General features: G+C 43.4%; 1 protein-coding gene across 1 annotated transcript; it reads left to right on the forward strand.

Annotated features, from left to right (window-relative positions):
* The first annotated feature begins 674 nt into the window (after positions 1-674).
* SOX14 (SRY-box transcription factor 14) lies at positions 675-2,388 on the forward strand. Its single transcript, XM_084640322.1, has one exon. It carries the CDS (start codon positions 809-811, stop codon positions 1,529-1,531), a length of 723 nt encoding a protein of 240 aa, XP_084496448.1. The 5' UTR covers positions 675-808; the 3' UTR covers positions 1,532-2,388.
* Positions 2,389-13,143: the final 10,755 nt, after the last annotated feature.

Here is a 13,143-nt window from a genome sequence, read left to right on the forward strand (position 1 = left end):
TCGAAAGAAATGCTCTTAGCTGCTCCCTGGGATTTTGTTTGTCCCGAGGTTGGCCAGGAAGGGGAAACGCTGCCTTGCAGTTGACTTGTGGTGCCTGACTTACAAACTCACACGCTGCTGTTTTTTGTTTCTTGTGTGACTGGTACAACACGCCCCATCTCCCCAGCAGCCCGGAACCCTAGCTAGGAGGCGTGCGGAGTTTCATTTGGCGCTATTAGCTCAACGTCTAACAAAAGCATTCCCTTTAATCCCATGTAGTTAGTGCCTGCCCCCCTTCTCCCCCCTCCCCCGCTTTTCTCTCCTCTCCCAGACTGTCTCTTTTCAAGGTATTCGTCTCTCCAAGCTGATTGGGCGCTCAGGTTAGGGAGTGAACGCCCTGCGATTATGTCAGATTGCGTGCAATCCGGAGCAGGCTAGCCTTTGAACTTCACCGCTTTTGGCTCCTGGTCCTCGGCTGTTCCTCATTCCCAGCCAGGTGCTTTGCAGGGCTAGACACCTTCGGCAGCAGCATCTCATCACAAAAGCAAGCCCTCCCTCTCTCTCCCGCACACAAACCCTTGAGAGGCTGATCACTCCGACCTGAGACACTCCTGGATTTCTTTTTTTCACTCCTTTGCTCCTTCTTGTCTTCTCCCCCCCCCCCTCCTCCGTTGACACCCCCCCCCCCCAGTAGCTGCCTGTGGATTTGCCGGAGAACTGGTATGATCAGCTGAGAGTTTTGGAGTTCTTTTTGGGTGGCGAGGCAGGCGAGTCGGCTAGGTGAGCCCAGCCCCGCTGTGACTCCTCAGAGCGACCCCCCCACAGCACCATGTCCAAGCCGACCGATCACATCAAGAGACCCATGAACGCCTTCATGGTGTGGTCCCGGGGCCAGAGGCGGAAGATGGCCCAGGAGAACCCTAAAATGCACAACTCGGAGATTAGCAAGCGGCTGGGCGCGGAGTGGAAGCTGCTGTCGGAGGCTGAGAAACGACCCTACATCGACGAGGCCAAAAGGCTCCGGGCGCAGCACATGAAGGAGCACCCTGACTACAAGTACAGGCCGCGGCGCAAGCCCAAGAACCTGCTCAAGAAGGACAGGTATGTCTTCCCTTTGCCTTACCTGAGCGACACGGACCCGCTCAAGGCGGCCGGGCTGCCCGTGGGAGCCACGGACGCTCTGCTGAGCTCCCCGGAGAAGGCTAGGGCTTTCCTGCCTCCCACCTCCGCACCCTACTCCTTACTTGACCCCAGCCAGTTCAGCTCCAGCGCAATCCAGAAGATGACCGAAGTGCCCCACACCTTAGCCACCAGCACCCTGCCCTACGCCTCCACCTTGGGATACCAGAGCGGGGCGTTCGGCAGCTTGAGCTGCCCCAGCCAGCACACCCATACTCACCCTTCGCCAACTAACCCTGGGTATGTGGTGCCCTGTAACTGTACAGCTTGGTCGGCTTCCAGTTTGCAACCTCCAGTTGCCTACATATTATTCCCAGGCATGACCAAGACTGGAATAGACCCCTATTCTTCAGCACATGCGACTGCCATGTAACACACCCACATACCCGCAAGCGAGACTTGCTTTGCAGTCAGAACTTGAATTCACTCATGGGCATGTACATAGAAACTGCAGAAGCAAAAAGCCACCTGCATGGGAGAATGATGCCAGTGTATCTGATGGCACCTGGGGAAAGACAGAAAGACTTCTCCTGGAACTCAGAGACTCTCTAGTCAAATTAAACAAACAAAGATTTCTCTCTCAGCCTGGGGAAACTGGAATTGGAGGCTCAGCTAGGTGCAGAAACCTTTAAGAACTGTAAATGTGTTAAATCTTGACCTGCCCTTTTGGACTAAAAGCTAGGCGGTTTTGAGTTTTATTTATTATATTAATGTATATGAGTTCTATATTACCTGCTGTTATTTGGACTTGAATTTCTGAAGTCCTGGTATTTATTAATATCATTATTATTTTTATTTCCTTTTGCACATTAAAAGACAAGATTAGCTGTGTTATATTATATATATACATATATATTTTGCCATCAAGCACTAATAGGTAAAAATTGCTTTTCATGTCAAAAAGGCTCTTAAAAGTTACGGAAAAGGAAACTTTTCTCTTTACAACATGATATGATAGTGTTTGCTTAATTTAAAACAGATAGTCCTTCAATTTGTGTGATCCAGTGCAACTAGACCTAAGTTCATTTTAGACAGAGCGTCAGGTATGAAGTCAGGCAGTAGAATTGTAAAAATAACTAAATAAACAAATAAGAATAAGACTTTAAAAAAGATGGTAATTTCAATATGTTTCAACCATGTCTTTGAAAAATGTATCCAGAAGGATTTTACCTCGTTAACCTGTTCATTTGTTGAACAAAGACATTTTGAATAAAGACAATCTGTCATTAAACAAGCAAACCATGTGGTGTGAATAAAGTCCCAATTCTGACAAGCTTCCTCCTAAAAGCACGAAAGCAAAGCTTAAAGACTGAGTTGAATAGGACTAGCTCAGATGCTTCTGGCCAGAAAAGCATTTTAGGGCCCGATCCGGAGGGAAAAAACTTAGGTAGTGAGTAACGCTACACGGGTGAGGGACCCTACGTGAATTCAGTGGGACTACTCACTTGAGTAATATTACTCCCGTGACGTTTGGCGGGGTCGGGGCATTTATAGATTATACCTATACATAATTTTTAATCTCATCTCCACTGTCAGCTAAGAAGCCTTTTGCTGCGGTTTCACTTTGACAGGTTTATACCTACACAGATTTTAATAACCACGTCGAGTGTTCAGTTATTTGCTAAAAGTGAAACAAATGAGTCAGTAACACACGGGAGAGGACAGCGCGTGTCTCATCTGCTTTCAGGAGAGGTTGGAGTACCCGATCTATTGGAAATACCAGTTCAGAGCTAAGTCTAACTTAGCTGATTTATCAGGACTTTCCCCAATGTTTAAAAACCAGGCTCCTTTGCATTTCCTCTTCCTTCCTGGTTACAGGGGGAAAGAATAGAAATTGACAATAGACAGAATCAGAGTAACAATGTCTCTATTTCGGATCCACGGGGCTGCGTGTTTTTAATAGCCTTCTTCAGGAGAAAGTTTTTGCGGACAAAACCCATGTGGTTGGCTGGACTGTCGGGGAAGGGGACTGGCCTTCACAGGTAGCTAGCTCTGAGCATCTCGGAGTCATGCTTGGATGCGAGTCGCTTGCTTCGCCAAATGCCCAGCCCCTTTAAACGTGTCCACATCTTTTTTGGATCTGTCTCCCTTTCCCTCTCTCGGCGAGCGTGTGTGGCATCCGACTTCCGAAGAGGTCAGTTCTTTTTCCCCCTCAGCAGCGCTCAATGTAACTTTTACCACTCAATATAAGCAGCCGGCCGAAGCCGAAAACAGCGGATTAGCATATTGTCCTGAGCAATTAGCAATGTTGGGGGGGCTATTCATCAGGTCCCCTTTGTTCGGGAGGGATTTTCATTTTGAAAAAAAAAAGAAAGAAAGAAAAAAGTCGCAGTTGTCCATCTGGTTTGAGCTGAATGGCAAAGCGATCCGTGTTGTAGATGCTTTTCTCATGAAGTGCTCTTTTGAGACCGGAGTTAGAATTAAATGGCATAACACAATTAACATACATGGGACCTGAATGGAAGGGTAAGCATCTAGATAAATAAATGGGACATCGGGCGGAGGTAAACAAAAGAACAGAGGAGAAAGGGTTTGAAAGGGGAGGTTAGAATGGCTGGACCACGCTCGTTTAGCATGACAAAGCACGCTTACAAAGCAGGACAATTAGGGAACTGGCTTGACTAGGGCTGCAATCAGGGGCACGGTGCTTTGGGACACTCAGGAAAAGCCCCAGTGAAAAGACCCCGGCGTGGCTCTGAGAAGGAGAGGCAGGAGCTGGGAGCCTGGTGGGTTCCTCCGCTGATTTAACCCCAGCTGACAGTTGCTGTCAGGCTCTGTGATAACACTCATAGCTCAGTGTCCTTTAACATCTACCCAGATTAGTTTTACAGTGGTCTCAGGCAGAGCTGGGCCCAATCGGCGGCGCTTGCTGCCTTCTCCCCACCAGACTTTGGAGAAGAAAGGGGAGGTGGGGGAGAGGGGGGCAGATGCGGGGGTAATTCCCCTCCCCCAACAGAAATAAGCCTGGCCACAATGTTCTGGGCAAAATAATACCCCCGCCCCTTGTTGGCTTGATCCAGCACACCAGGTAGAAAAGCTACGGGGGTGGACGCTTTAACGTCTTGTCTTTCCTCTCTTGCTCTCTCTCACTCATATTCTATCCGACATTGGTGAGGCCTCATCTGGAGTACGGTGTCCAGTTTTGGGCCCCACACTACAAGAAGGATGTGGATAAATTGGAGAGAGTCCAGCGAAGGGCAACAAAAATGATTAGGGGTCTGGAACACATGACTTATGAGGAGAGGCTGAGGGAGCTGGGATTGTTTAGCCTGCAGAAGAGAAGAATGAGGGGGGATTTGATAGCTGCTTTCAACTACCTGAAAGGGGGTTCCAAAGAGGATGGCTCTAGACTGTTCTCAATGGTAGCAGATGACAGAAGGAGGAGTAATGGTCTCAAGTTGCAGTGGGGGAGGTTTAGATTGGATATTAGGAAAAACTTTTTCACTAAGAGGGTGGTGAAACACTGGAATGCGTTACCTAGGGAGGTGGTAGAATCTCCTTCCTTAGAGGTTTTTAAGGTCAGGCTTGACAAAGCCCTGGCTGGGATGATTTAACTGGGAATTGGTCCTGCTTCCAGCAGGGGGTTGGACTAGATGACCTTCAGGGGTCCCTTCCAACCCTGATATTCTATGATTCTATGATTCTAACCCTCCCCAACCTACAGAACTGAGCAAACCAGGGTATTTTTGCAGAGCCTTCCCCCCCCCCCCCAAAAAAAAGCTAGGTACGGAGGCTTTAGCCACTGGTGACTTTCATAGCCATTGACTCCTTTCCTGGTAGCCGATCACACCCTCTTCTTATACGTGAGGGTGGATTAGTATGGGCAGGGCAAATCTGTCCGGAGGGTCAGGATCTTGTCCTGTTTTCCCACCCTAGCGTGTAGGGAAGTGAAGCTCTGCGGGGAGGTTTTAAAGGGAAGGATGCCGGGGTAATTTCCCTCCCCCAACAGAAATAAGCCTGGCTACAATGTTCTGGGCAAAATAATACCCCCGCCCCTTGTTGGCTTGATCCAGCACACCACGTAGAAAAGCTACGGGGGTGAACGCTTTAACGTCGGTCTTTCCTCTCTTGCTCTCTCTCACCCATTCCCATGTCTCTCTTCATCTCGCCAGCACATTCCCCCCCCCCGCCCCTTGACTCAGCCAAATTATCCCTTCAACTGGCTTCTCCGTCTGCAGGTGTGCAGCTATTTTACTCGTGGAGATAAACATATTAAATAATCGTCCTGACACCGAAATGAACCGATTACTGACTTTGATGTCAAAAGGAGACCAAAAAAAGATACTCCCCAGAGGGGGGAAATGCAGCTCCTTGTCAAACCTGTTTCCCCACAATTGTCTGCCTCTTGCAATAAAATCATTAGGCAGAGGCTGCAGGGGTGTTAGACTCCACGCCTTCAGCCCGCTCCAAAAGAATTTTGGGAGGAGATGGGACAACTCAAGGTCTTTGCTGGATCTTGGGTGTGGGGTACTCTGCGTAGCCCGCAAGGAGTACAGCTGAAAAGCACACCGGGCGGGCTAGCAAGGAGCTAGCTGCAAAGTTGTTTCATTTTAAAATCTACCTGAAAATGAAAGAGAGATCAAGGGAATGAAGGACTTTGCCAGGCAGTAGCCGTCGCATTTTGAGCTTCCAACACTTGTCACTGTTTGTGTTGCTTTCCTGCTGCCTTGACATTAACAAGTAACCGAGTGAAGAAGTAGGGGGCTCATCCGGTTGATTTCTTTTGTTTGTTTTCGTGGAGTAACTTATTTTAAGCAATTCTCTCTGCTGCCATAAATCGTCTTTCCTCCTGTCAAGCGAATTACACAAACGCGTTGAGATGATTTCTTTTCCCTTTTTTTAAAAAAAAGCCCAATAATAAACATCCCCGAAGAGTCGTTTGATTTTGTTTAGGGTTCTGGCCGCAGAGAGAGAGAGAGAGAGAGAGAGAGAGAGAGAGAACCAGGTAGCTAGTCAAAATAATTTTTTTCTCCTCTACCCACCCAAAAGAAGTCAGAAGGAAAAAAAGTAGACAGTCCCTAATTTGGTTACAAGTATAAATGCTTAATTGTTTAATAACTTTGCTGTGTGTGTGTCAGAGAGGTAGGATATACTGAGAAGCATTACATGGTGTTAAAAACTTTATTTTAAAGGACACATTAAGCCATAAGAAGTCTCTGAGAGATACTACTTATTTCTGCTTATTAGTGATAATAGCAGAGTAAATTTGCTATTGAGTGTATCAAGGCCATTCAAAGAGACTTTGAAACATCAAAAAGATTTCAATTCTGATTTTCCGGTTTTATTCCAGCCCCGACCTCCTGGCTACAGTCCTTGATTGCACTGTTTAAAAGCTGGTGATCAGAAATATACCTTTATTCTGTGTTCTAAATACCTCATGAATTCAAGAAACAAAAACAACCTCCCCCCCACACACATACACCTCTGTGATAATTAAACAGCGAAAATCCACAGCGGCCATCAGTGGAAGGCTGAGAATTTTGAGCTGTCCGTTCTACATAAGTAATCCTTATCTAGATTATACACGCATGTGCTTTGCCTTGCAGTAACTTCAAAGGTATGATGTAAAGTTGTGCAGGTGAGAACTTGTCCTCATATTATAAATCAAATAAACAACGCAAGCCCTCAGCTTTCTCTGAATGGGATGTTGGCTTTAAGATCCAGGCATAGAAGGGACGTGAATGTACTTAAGGACTATAACATTTCAAAAAATCCCACAACTTTTTCCACACCTAAAATAAGAGAGGTCTTTTTACATCTTGCTAAGTGCCTGAAATCGAGGCTGCAATCTCTTCTCTTCATCTTTGCTCCTCCTTTCAACCCCAAGTGGGTTACCTTTTAAAATGGGGTGGGAGTGGAAGTGGGGAACATGATGGGTGAGGAAAGAATCAGCAAAAAATTGCACGTTCATTTTTAAACCGAATGAAATTGACGACCCGCCCGCCCACCCCCCAGACACACGTGAGACTTTATAATTGTGGAATCAGCTGGGAAAAATGTGAATTTGTATCATCCAGATGGGAACGGGGCCCTCTAGGTGAGAAAGGGACAATGGGTGGGGAAATTGAACAGCAAAAGAAAGAGATCAAAAGTGTGGAAAGCGACAGTCTGTGCTTTAAAACAAAGAGCAGGTGGAAGGGTATTAAACAAGGACGTGCGAGGATTAGGGATATTAGAAAAGGGGGCGCAAAGGAAAGCGAGTGGGGGTGAAAAGGGGCGAAACCTAGAGACACTTTGGGAGCGATCCAGTGAAGCTACAGGAGAGGGAAGAATGACAAAAAATAATCTGACTGGAGAGTTAAAGCAAACAAAGGGAGCGGAGGGGAAAAGCACAGAGAGGATGGCAAGGGAGACAAGAGTTCTCTAGTCTCTTCTGAAAATGGCACCTGAAGTTAAAATTGTTCTCCAGACAGGTCGCTACTTTTAAATTCGGAGCCAGAGAAGAAGCCCCTGATGGTGCTTTGGATGCGTTTGTAATTTATCTTTCCCTCTTCGTTCTTTAATTTTACCTCCTGCCTTTCTTTCATTCTTTCACACGCCTCTGTTTCAGCTGGGGTTGTTTTATAGGAACATCAAAGGGAAAAGCCAACCCTTTTTTATTAGGGCAAATAACAAAAATACTTCATTATTCCTGAACACGCCACATTTGAATGCTAAACAAGAAATAACGTGCAGGATCTGTAAAGATCACATTCCAACAACCAAATATTTGTACATGAAGAGCCGAGAAATTAAATGCAGGTTGATGCCAAATTAAGGAGGAGAGAGACAGGGGAAAAGAGCCTCTTTGAGGGTGTGAGAGAAAGAGAGGGGGGGAGAGATGAGTAGCTGGTAATTATTGAAATATAAGATGAGATTAATTCAAAGGAAACAAACTATGAAAACAATTGGAGCTGAGTGAAAAGCAAACCCAGATTAGAATTTGCTTGTGGTTGTTGTCTGTGTGTGTTTTTCCCCCCAACCCATTGTCACAGTGCAAGGCAATGGGATTTGCACACTTGAGGTGTAATAGCATTACTGCATTAATTAAAATTTTCATTTCACGTCCAGATTGTTTACTTATCAGCTGGAAACATATGTTGAGCGAAGTTAAGATTCTGGATTCCGCACTGTTGCCCAAGGTGCAATTCAATATGGGGTGTGTGTGTGAAAGGACGGCTTCAGATTTTTTTTTATTACATCCTCCAACCTTATCTTGGTGCCGTAAATTATAAGGATACTCCATTGAACTGAATATGAAGATTATATTTTGAACATCGCTTCCTAAAGCATGCACAGCCCCGCTTTGAAAGGAAACAATCCGCCCTGAGCCAGAGTGGATTCCCTGCAAAACCTTCCTGCCCCAGAAGCTCCCATTTTATGCCCCCCGCACTGCCCACTTTAGCGCCTTGCCCCTCCTGGACAGAAGGCGTTTGAAGAAACAACTGCACCAGGGAGAGCATTGTGAAAGAAACACTTTCCTCCCCGGCATGAGTCCAGATCTCCCTAGTTATCACTGCTTCGAGACTAACCCGCGTGTGCCGCCAGATCAGACATACATAGCAACCAGTTCCACGCACGTGTGTGTTGCTGTTACCTCTCTAAGGTCATGTGCACATTGTGTACACAAGAGGTAGCTCATTTCCCCCAAAGCCTTTATTTTTAAAGGGGTCCCTCAGCCTTCAAGCAGACTCGGCAAAACAAAAGCATAAATTTGAAACAAAAACTGGAGATTTCCCTACAAAACAGAGCAAAGGTAACTAAGTTTCCCCTCCTTGTTTTCTGTCCTTAAAACCAGGAGCCCTCTCCTTTTCAGAAACCCTTAGAATAAATAAATGAATAAATAAACAAGCAAGGGAGCCGCGCGTGAATATGAGCGGACTAGCTCCCTAGTCAAGTGGCTCCGAGTCTATTTTATTTCAGAAGAACAAACCGAGAGCAGCTCCAGAAGTAAATCCAATCTCTCTTATCTCACTCAGGCTCCTTTCAGGCTGAGATCAGAGAAGGGAGGGGAAAAAAGAAGAGAGAGTAATTGTTCTTTCTTTATTTTTTAATTTAATGCGACAGACACCGCTTTCAGGTCATTTATATGCCTAATTTAGTGATACAAGTCAATAAGCGAGGATCACAGCACTGTCCCCTCCTAGTAAATATTTCAGAGTAACGAGGGAAACCACAGTTATAAAAAAATGCACTGGACTCTTCAAAGCTGCTTTCTGCCTCATCATAATTGTAATACGTGTGTCTTTATCATGTAATTAGTTGGATTTTTGTTTGGCGGTGACAGTCAAACAAATGGGCCTCTTTCTGGCGGTTACATTTTTATCTGGCTCCCTGTGTATCTTTAATGTAGACACTCCCTACACACTCACACACACACGCACCCCCCCGCCCCCGCACACACACACACACACACCAGGAAAAATACTTTTCAACATGTCACTTTCATGAACACAGCCAGCCCCTTGGAGGAAATATTGTGGGTTTTGTAGTACAGACATGCCATTGAAGTTAAGCAAGATATAATAAAATATAAGTGGGGGACAAAACCCAAAGTTGAAATAAACACATTTCTTTCCCTTCAGGGTTATTGTTTATTTGTCTTTATTTATTTATTGGGGTGTTGGTTTTTAGGGGGAGGGGAGGTTTTTTGTTTTTCTAATTTTTTAAGAGGACCTCTATGAAAATGGTAAGGTGTCATCCTCTCCTCTAGGTCTATCTGTAATTGAATCTAGGTCACTATTCTAAAGCAAGAAAAGTCTGCTTCCCACTTTTCTACATCAGCCTGGAATTTGGGGGAAGGAAGGGAGGGGGGGTCTTGCAATTTCATTTAAAATGTAATGGTGGATGAACTGATAAGCAAATAGGGAAAAAGGCTCTGCTTAAAAGAAAAAAAAATGGCATGGTTTTAATATGCTTCCAGATGGGGGGAAAATGATTTACATGGGAGTTTATTTCCTCTTTGCTGATATGAAAGAATTACAGATACAAAACCCACTGATCTATAGAATAAAAAAAGAAAAGAAATGTTATTTTCCTGTAAAGGTATCAGTTCATTTATATTCATTTAACCATCCATCCATCAATTCACTTTCTCACTCCTTGCACATTCTCCCTGGCTCTGTTAAACCTTCCCCACCAATATACTTTTCTAGAATATACAATGAAGTTTCCTTTTTTTAAAAAAAGAAGAAAGCGAGATTGAGTTGAAGTAGGTAAAGAGAAGAAGGTTTTCCCCTTGTGGATTTTACATTATGAATTTTAGGAGAATTTTCAGTATTTTAAATATACATGTTTTTGCTTCAATTTGGAGAGATTTTGTACATAAACACATGTACACACTGTATAATATACACACACACTATATATATATAAGTATATAATATATACCTTGTGTATATATATGTATGAGTTACACAAATATAAAAACATACATATATTATGTATATACACACACAACATACATATATGCTGTTTACAGCTATAGAGTATTCATATATACAATGTACATATATAGTGTGTATATATACACATCATCTCTCTCTATATATAGACACAATGTTTCAAAACTGAAGCAAGTATATATATATATGATTTTAGATGTATTTTATAATATGCGTGTGTGTACAGGCAGAGTGTGTTAAAGAAACTAGATGGTCCCTTCTTGTCTTAAAACTTAGGGAAGAATTATATCGATATAAATGAATTTTAAGTAATTTTCAATTTTCCACTCAAGGAAGGGCAAATATATATATATTCACTCAATGAAGGACATGGAACTGAGCTACAATTTCCTTTTTGTAAATAGTAACCAGCTACAGCAATGAATAAATCTTTCCTATTGGTAGCAGTGCATTCTAATATTAAAGCAAATCCACTATATGCAGGCTCTTGCTTATCCCTACTGCCTGTGTGTATTAGGCAGTGCTATACATTGCTGGAAATGGGCAGCTCTTCACCATGGTCTGGATTTGACAGCCCTTATTCAGTTGCATAGTTACAGTTGTCAGTGGGACTACTCACCTAAGAAAAAGGTTGCAGCATCAGGTTCCTGTTAGCTTATGTAAGTAATTTTCTGGAGGGCTTTCCAGAGTTTGAAAATGGGATGGGGTGAAACAATGTAAATTTCTAACCCAAATATTGTTGTAAAAGCCATTTTAAAAGTTGCCTTTTCATTGTACAAAACCAAATTGATTTATTTTGGTTTTTACTGCTCTCTGTTTAAAGAGCCCCATTCAGTGCTCTGGGCATCCTTGATAATCTTTTAAAAATACACATATAACTAAACTGCTCCATCAATTAATCTCAGATCAAACAACCCGGCAATAACATAGATATCAGCAACTCAGTGGAGACCTTCTGCGTGTTGATCCACTATGAAAACATAAACCAGATCAAAGATTGAAGTTACCAGAGTCCATATTGTAAGTGAGACTTCTAGATGTTAAACCTGGTTTGTGTTTTGAACCCCTACCTGAATAAACACATCATAATATCACATAACATAATTTATAATAATATTGCCATGAAGGACTCTTAAAAAAATAGGCAGTTGGAAGAAGGTTCCTAAAGACGATCCTTTAAAAAAGGTTTCCTTAAAATGCAAGCACTAGTGGAAGCAAGGCAGGTTTAGTTCCAATGTCTTAATGCACTGGATGTTACAGTTCAGCTCGTGTAATATGTTTCCTTTATCTTGGCTTTCATTTTCATTGTGGAATAAACTTTCTTAAGGATCTCATTGCCGGTAAGATTCTAAAATGAGAAAATTAACACAAAGGCCCAGTCCAGCTCCCATTTAAATCTATGGGAATTTTGCCATAGACTTCCATGAGAGCCGGGTTAGGACCAAAGGAACTGAAAAAAACCCCATATTGGTCTGGAGTTCGAATACTGTCACATGATATTTAATTTTTAAATCATTTTAAAACATCACTTTTGAGCAAATGTCAATGAAAAACAGTTTTACATAATTAAACATTTAAGTCATTTTGGAGGTGCTTCTTAATTTTTCTTTTTATCCCTGGTTCTGTGAAAAATCCATTGAAACCGAGCCTGCTCTCTCTTGAGCTGTTTGCTTGGAAGTGTCTTCGGACTTCCCTGTCTTGCTATGGAAAGAGTTGATCACACAGGACCGCATCACCTACTAGATTCGGTAAGTAACTTGCTCTTTCAATCCTTTCTCTTCTGCAAGACCAGATGCTGCTGTATCCATTTAAGACACTGTGGAGCCATATGATAAATTGTATAGCTATGGGATAAATTACAGTGTTCATGCTCTCTTGACGGCCTCACCTGCACTCTGCCCACTAATTCATCCCAAGCGTGACTTCTTTTATCTTAATTCCCCCCCCCCAACCTGTCAGGGTCCATTGTGGGGTGCAATATGGGGCAAAGGCTTGAAATGGGGGACTCAGAACAATTATTCATTAAGGAAACCTGAAAAACTGTGGGATTCCTTCCTTTCTACAGTTCCAGTCTCATGACTCTATTTTGCTGGCATAAATCATTTTCAACTGGAAAAGTGAGGAGCTGCTATATTTGTGTGGAACATAATTAACTTTGGGACCGAAATAAGCAACATCCCTTGAAATGAGGGACAATGGACTAAACCTCTGGGCAGATTCAAGCAGCTGCATTTAAAATGAAATTAGCCTGCCAGAGAAACATCTTGTGCTTTGTCTTCCAAAGGTGGGCTGTCCCCTCCAAAATTAAACTGGTGCCAACTCTGGACAGGCAATATTCTCTTTTGGACCAGGAACAGGTTTGAGTCCCATATTTTGTGACCCATGAAGGAGTTTTATTCTATTGGAAATCCAGGAGGAATCTCCTTTTCCAAGGCTATAAGGACCTCAGTAGATTGTCAGATATCAAACCATTACATTGTGGCATTGTTATGTATGGCGAAACTATTTTAGGTCAGCTTAATAGGTTCTCTGAAATATATTAGTTACAATTTTCCTGGTACAGCTGGACAGCTGCTACTATGGAAACCTGTCCTGAGAGTTG

Source organism: Lepidochelys olivacea, assembly GCF_965140295.1.
Source record: "Lepidochelys olivacea isolate rLepOli2 genome assembly, chromosome: 9".
In the NCBI taxonomy this organism is placed as follows: Eukaryota; Metazoa; Chordata; order Testudines; family Cheloniidae; genus Lepidochelys; species Lepidochelys olivacea.

What these genes read in the sequence shown, in the direction of transcription:
- SOX14 (XM_084640322.1), top strand. Translation starts at nt 809, where the DNA reads ATGTCCAAGCCGACCGATCACATCAAGAGACCCATGAACGCCTTCATG.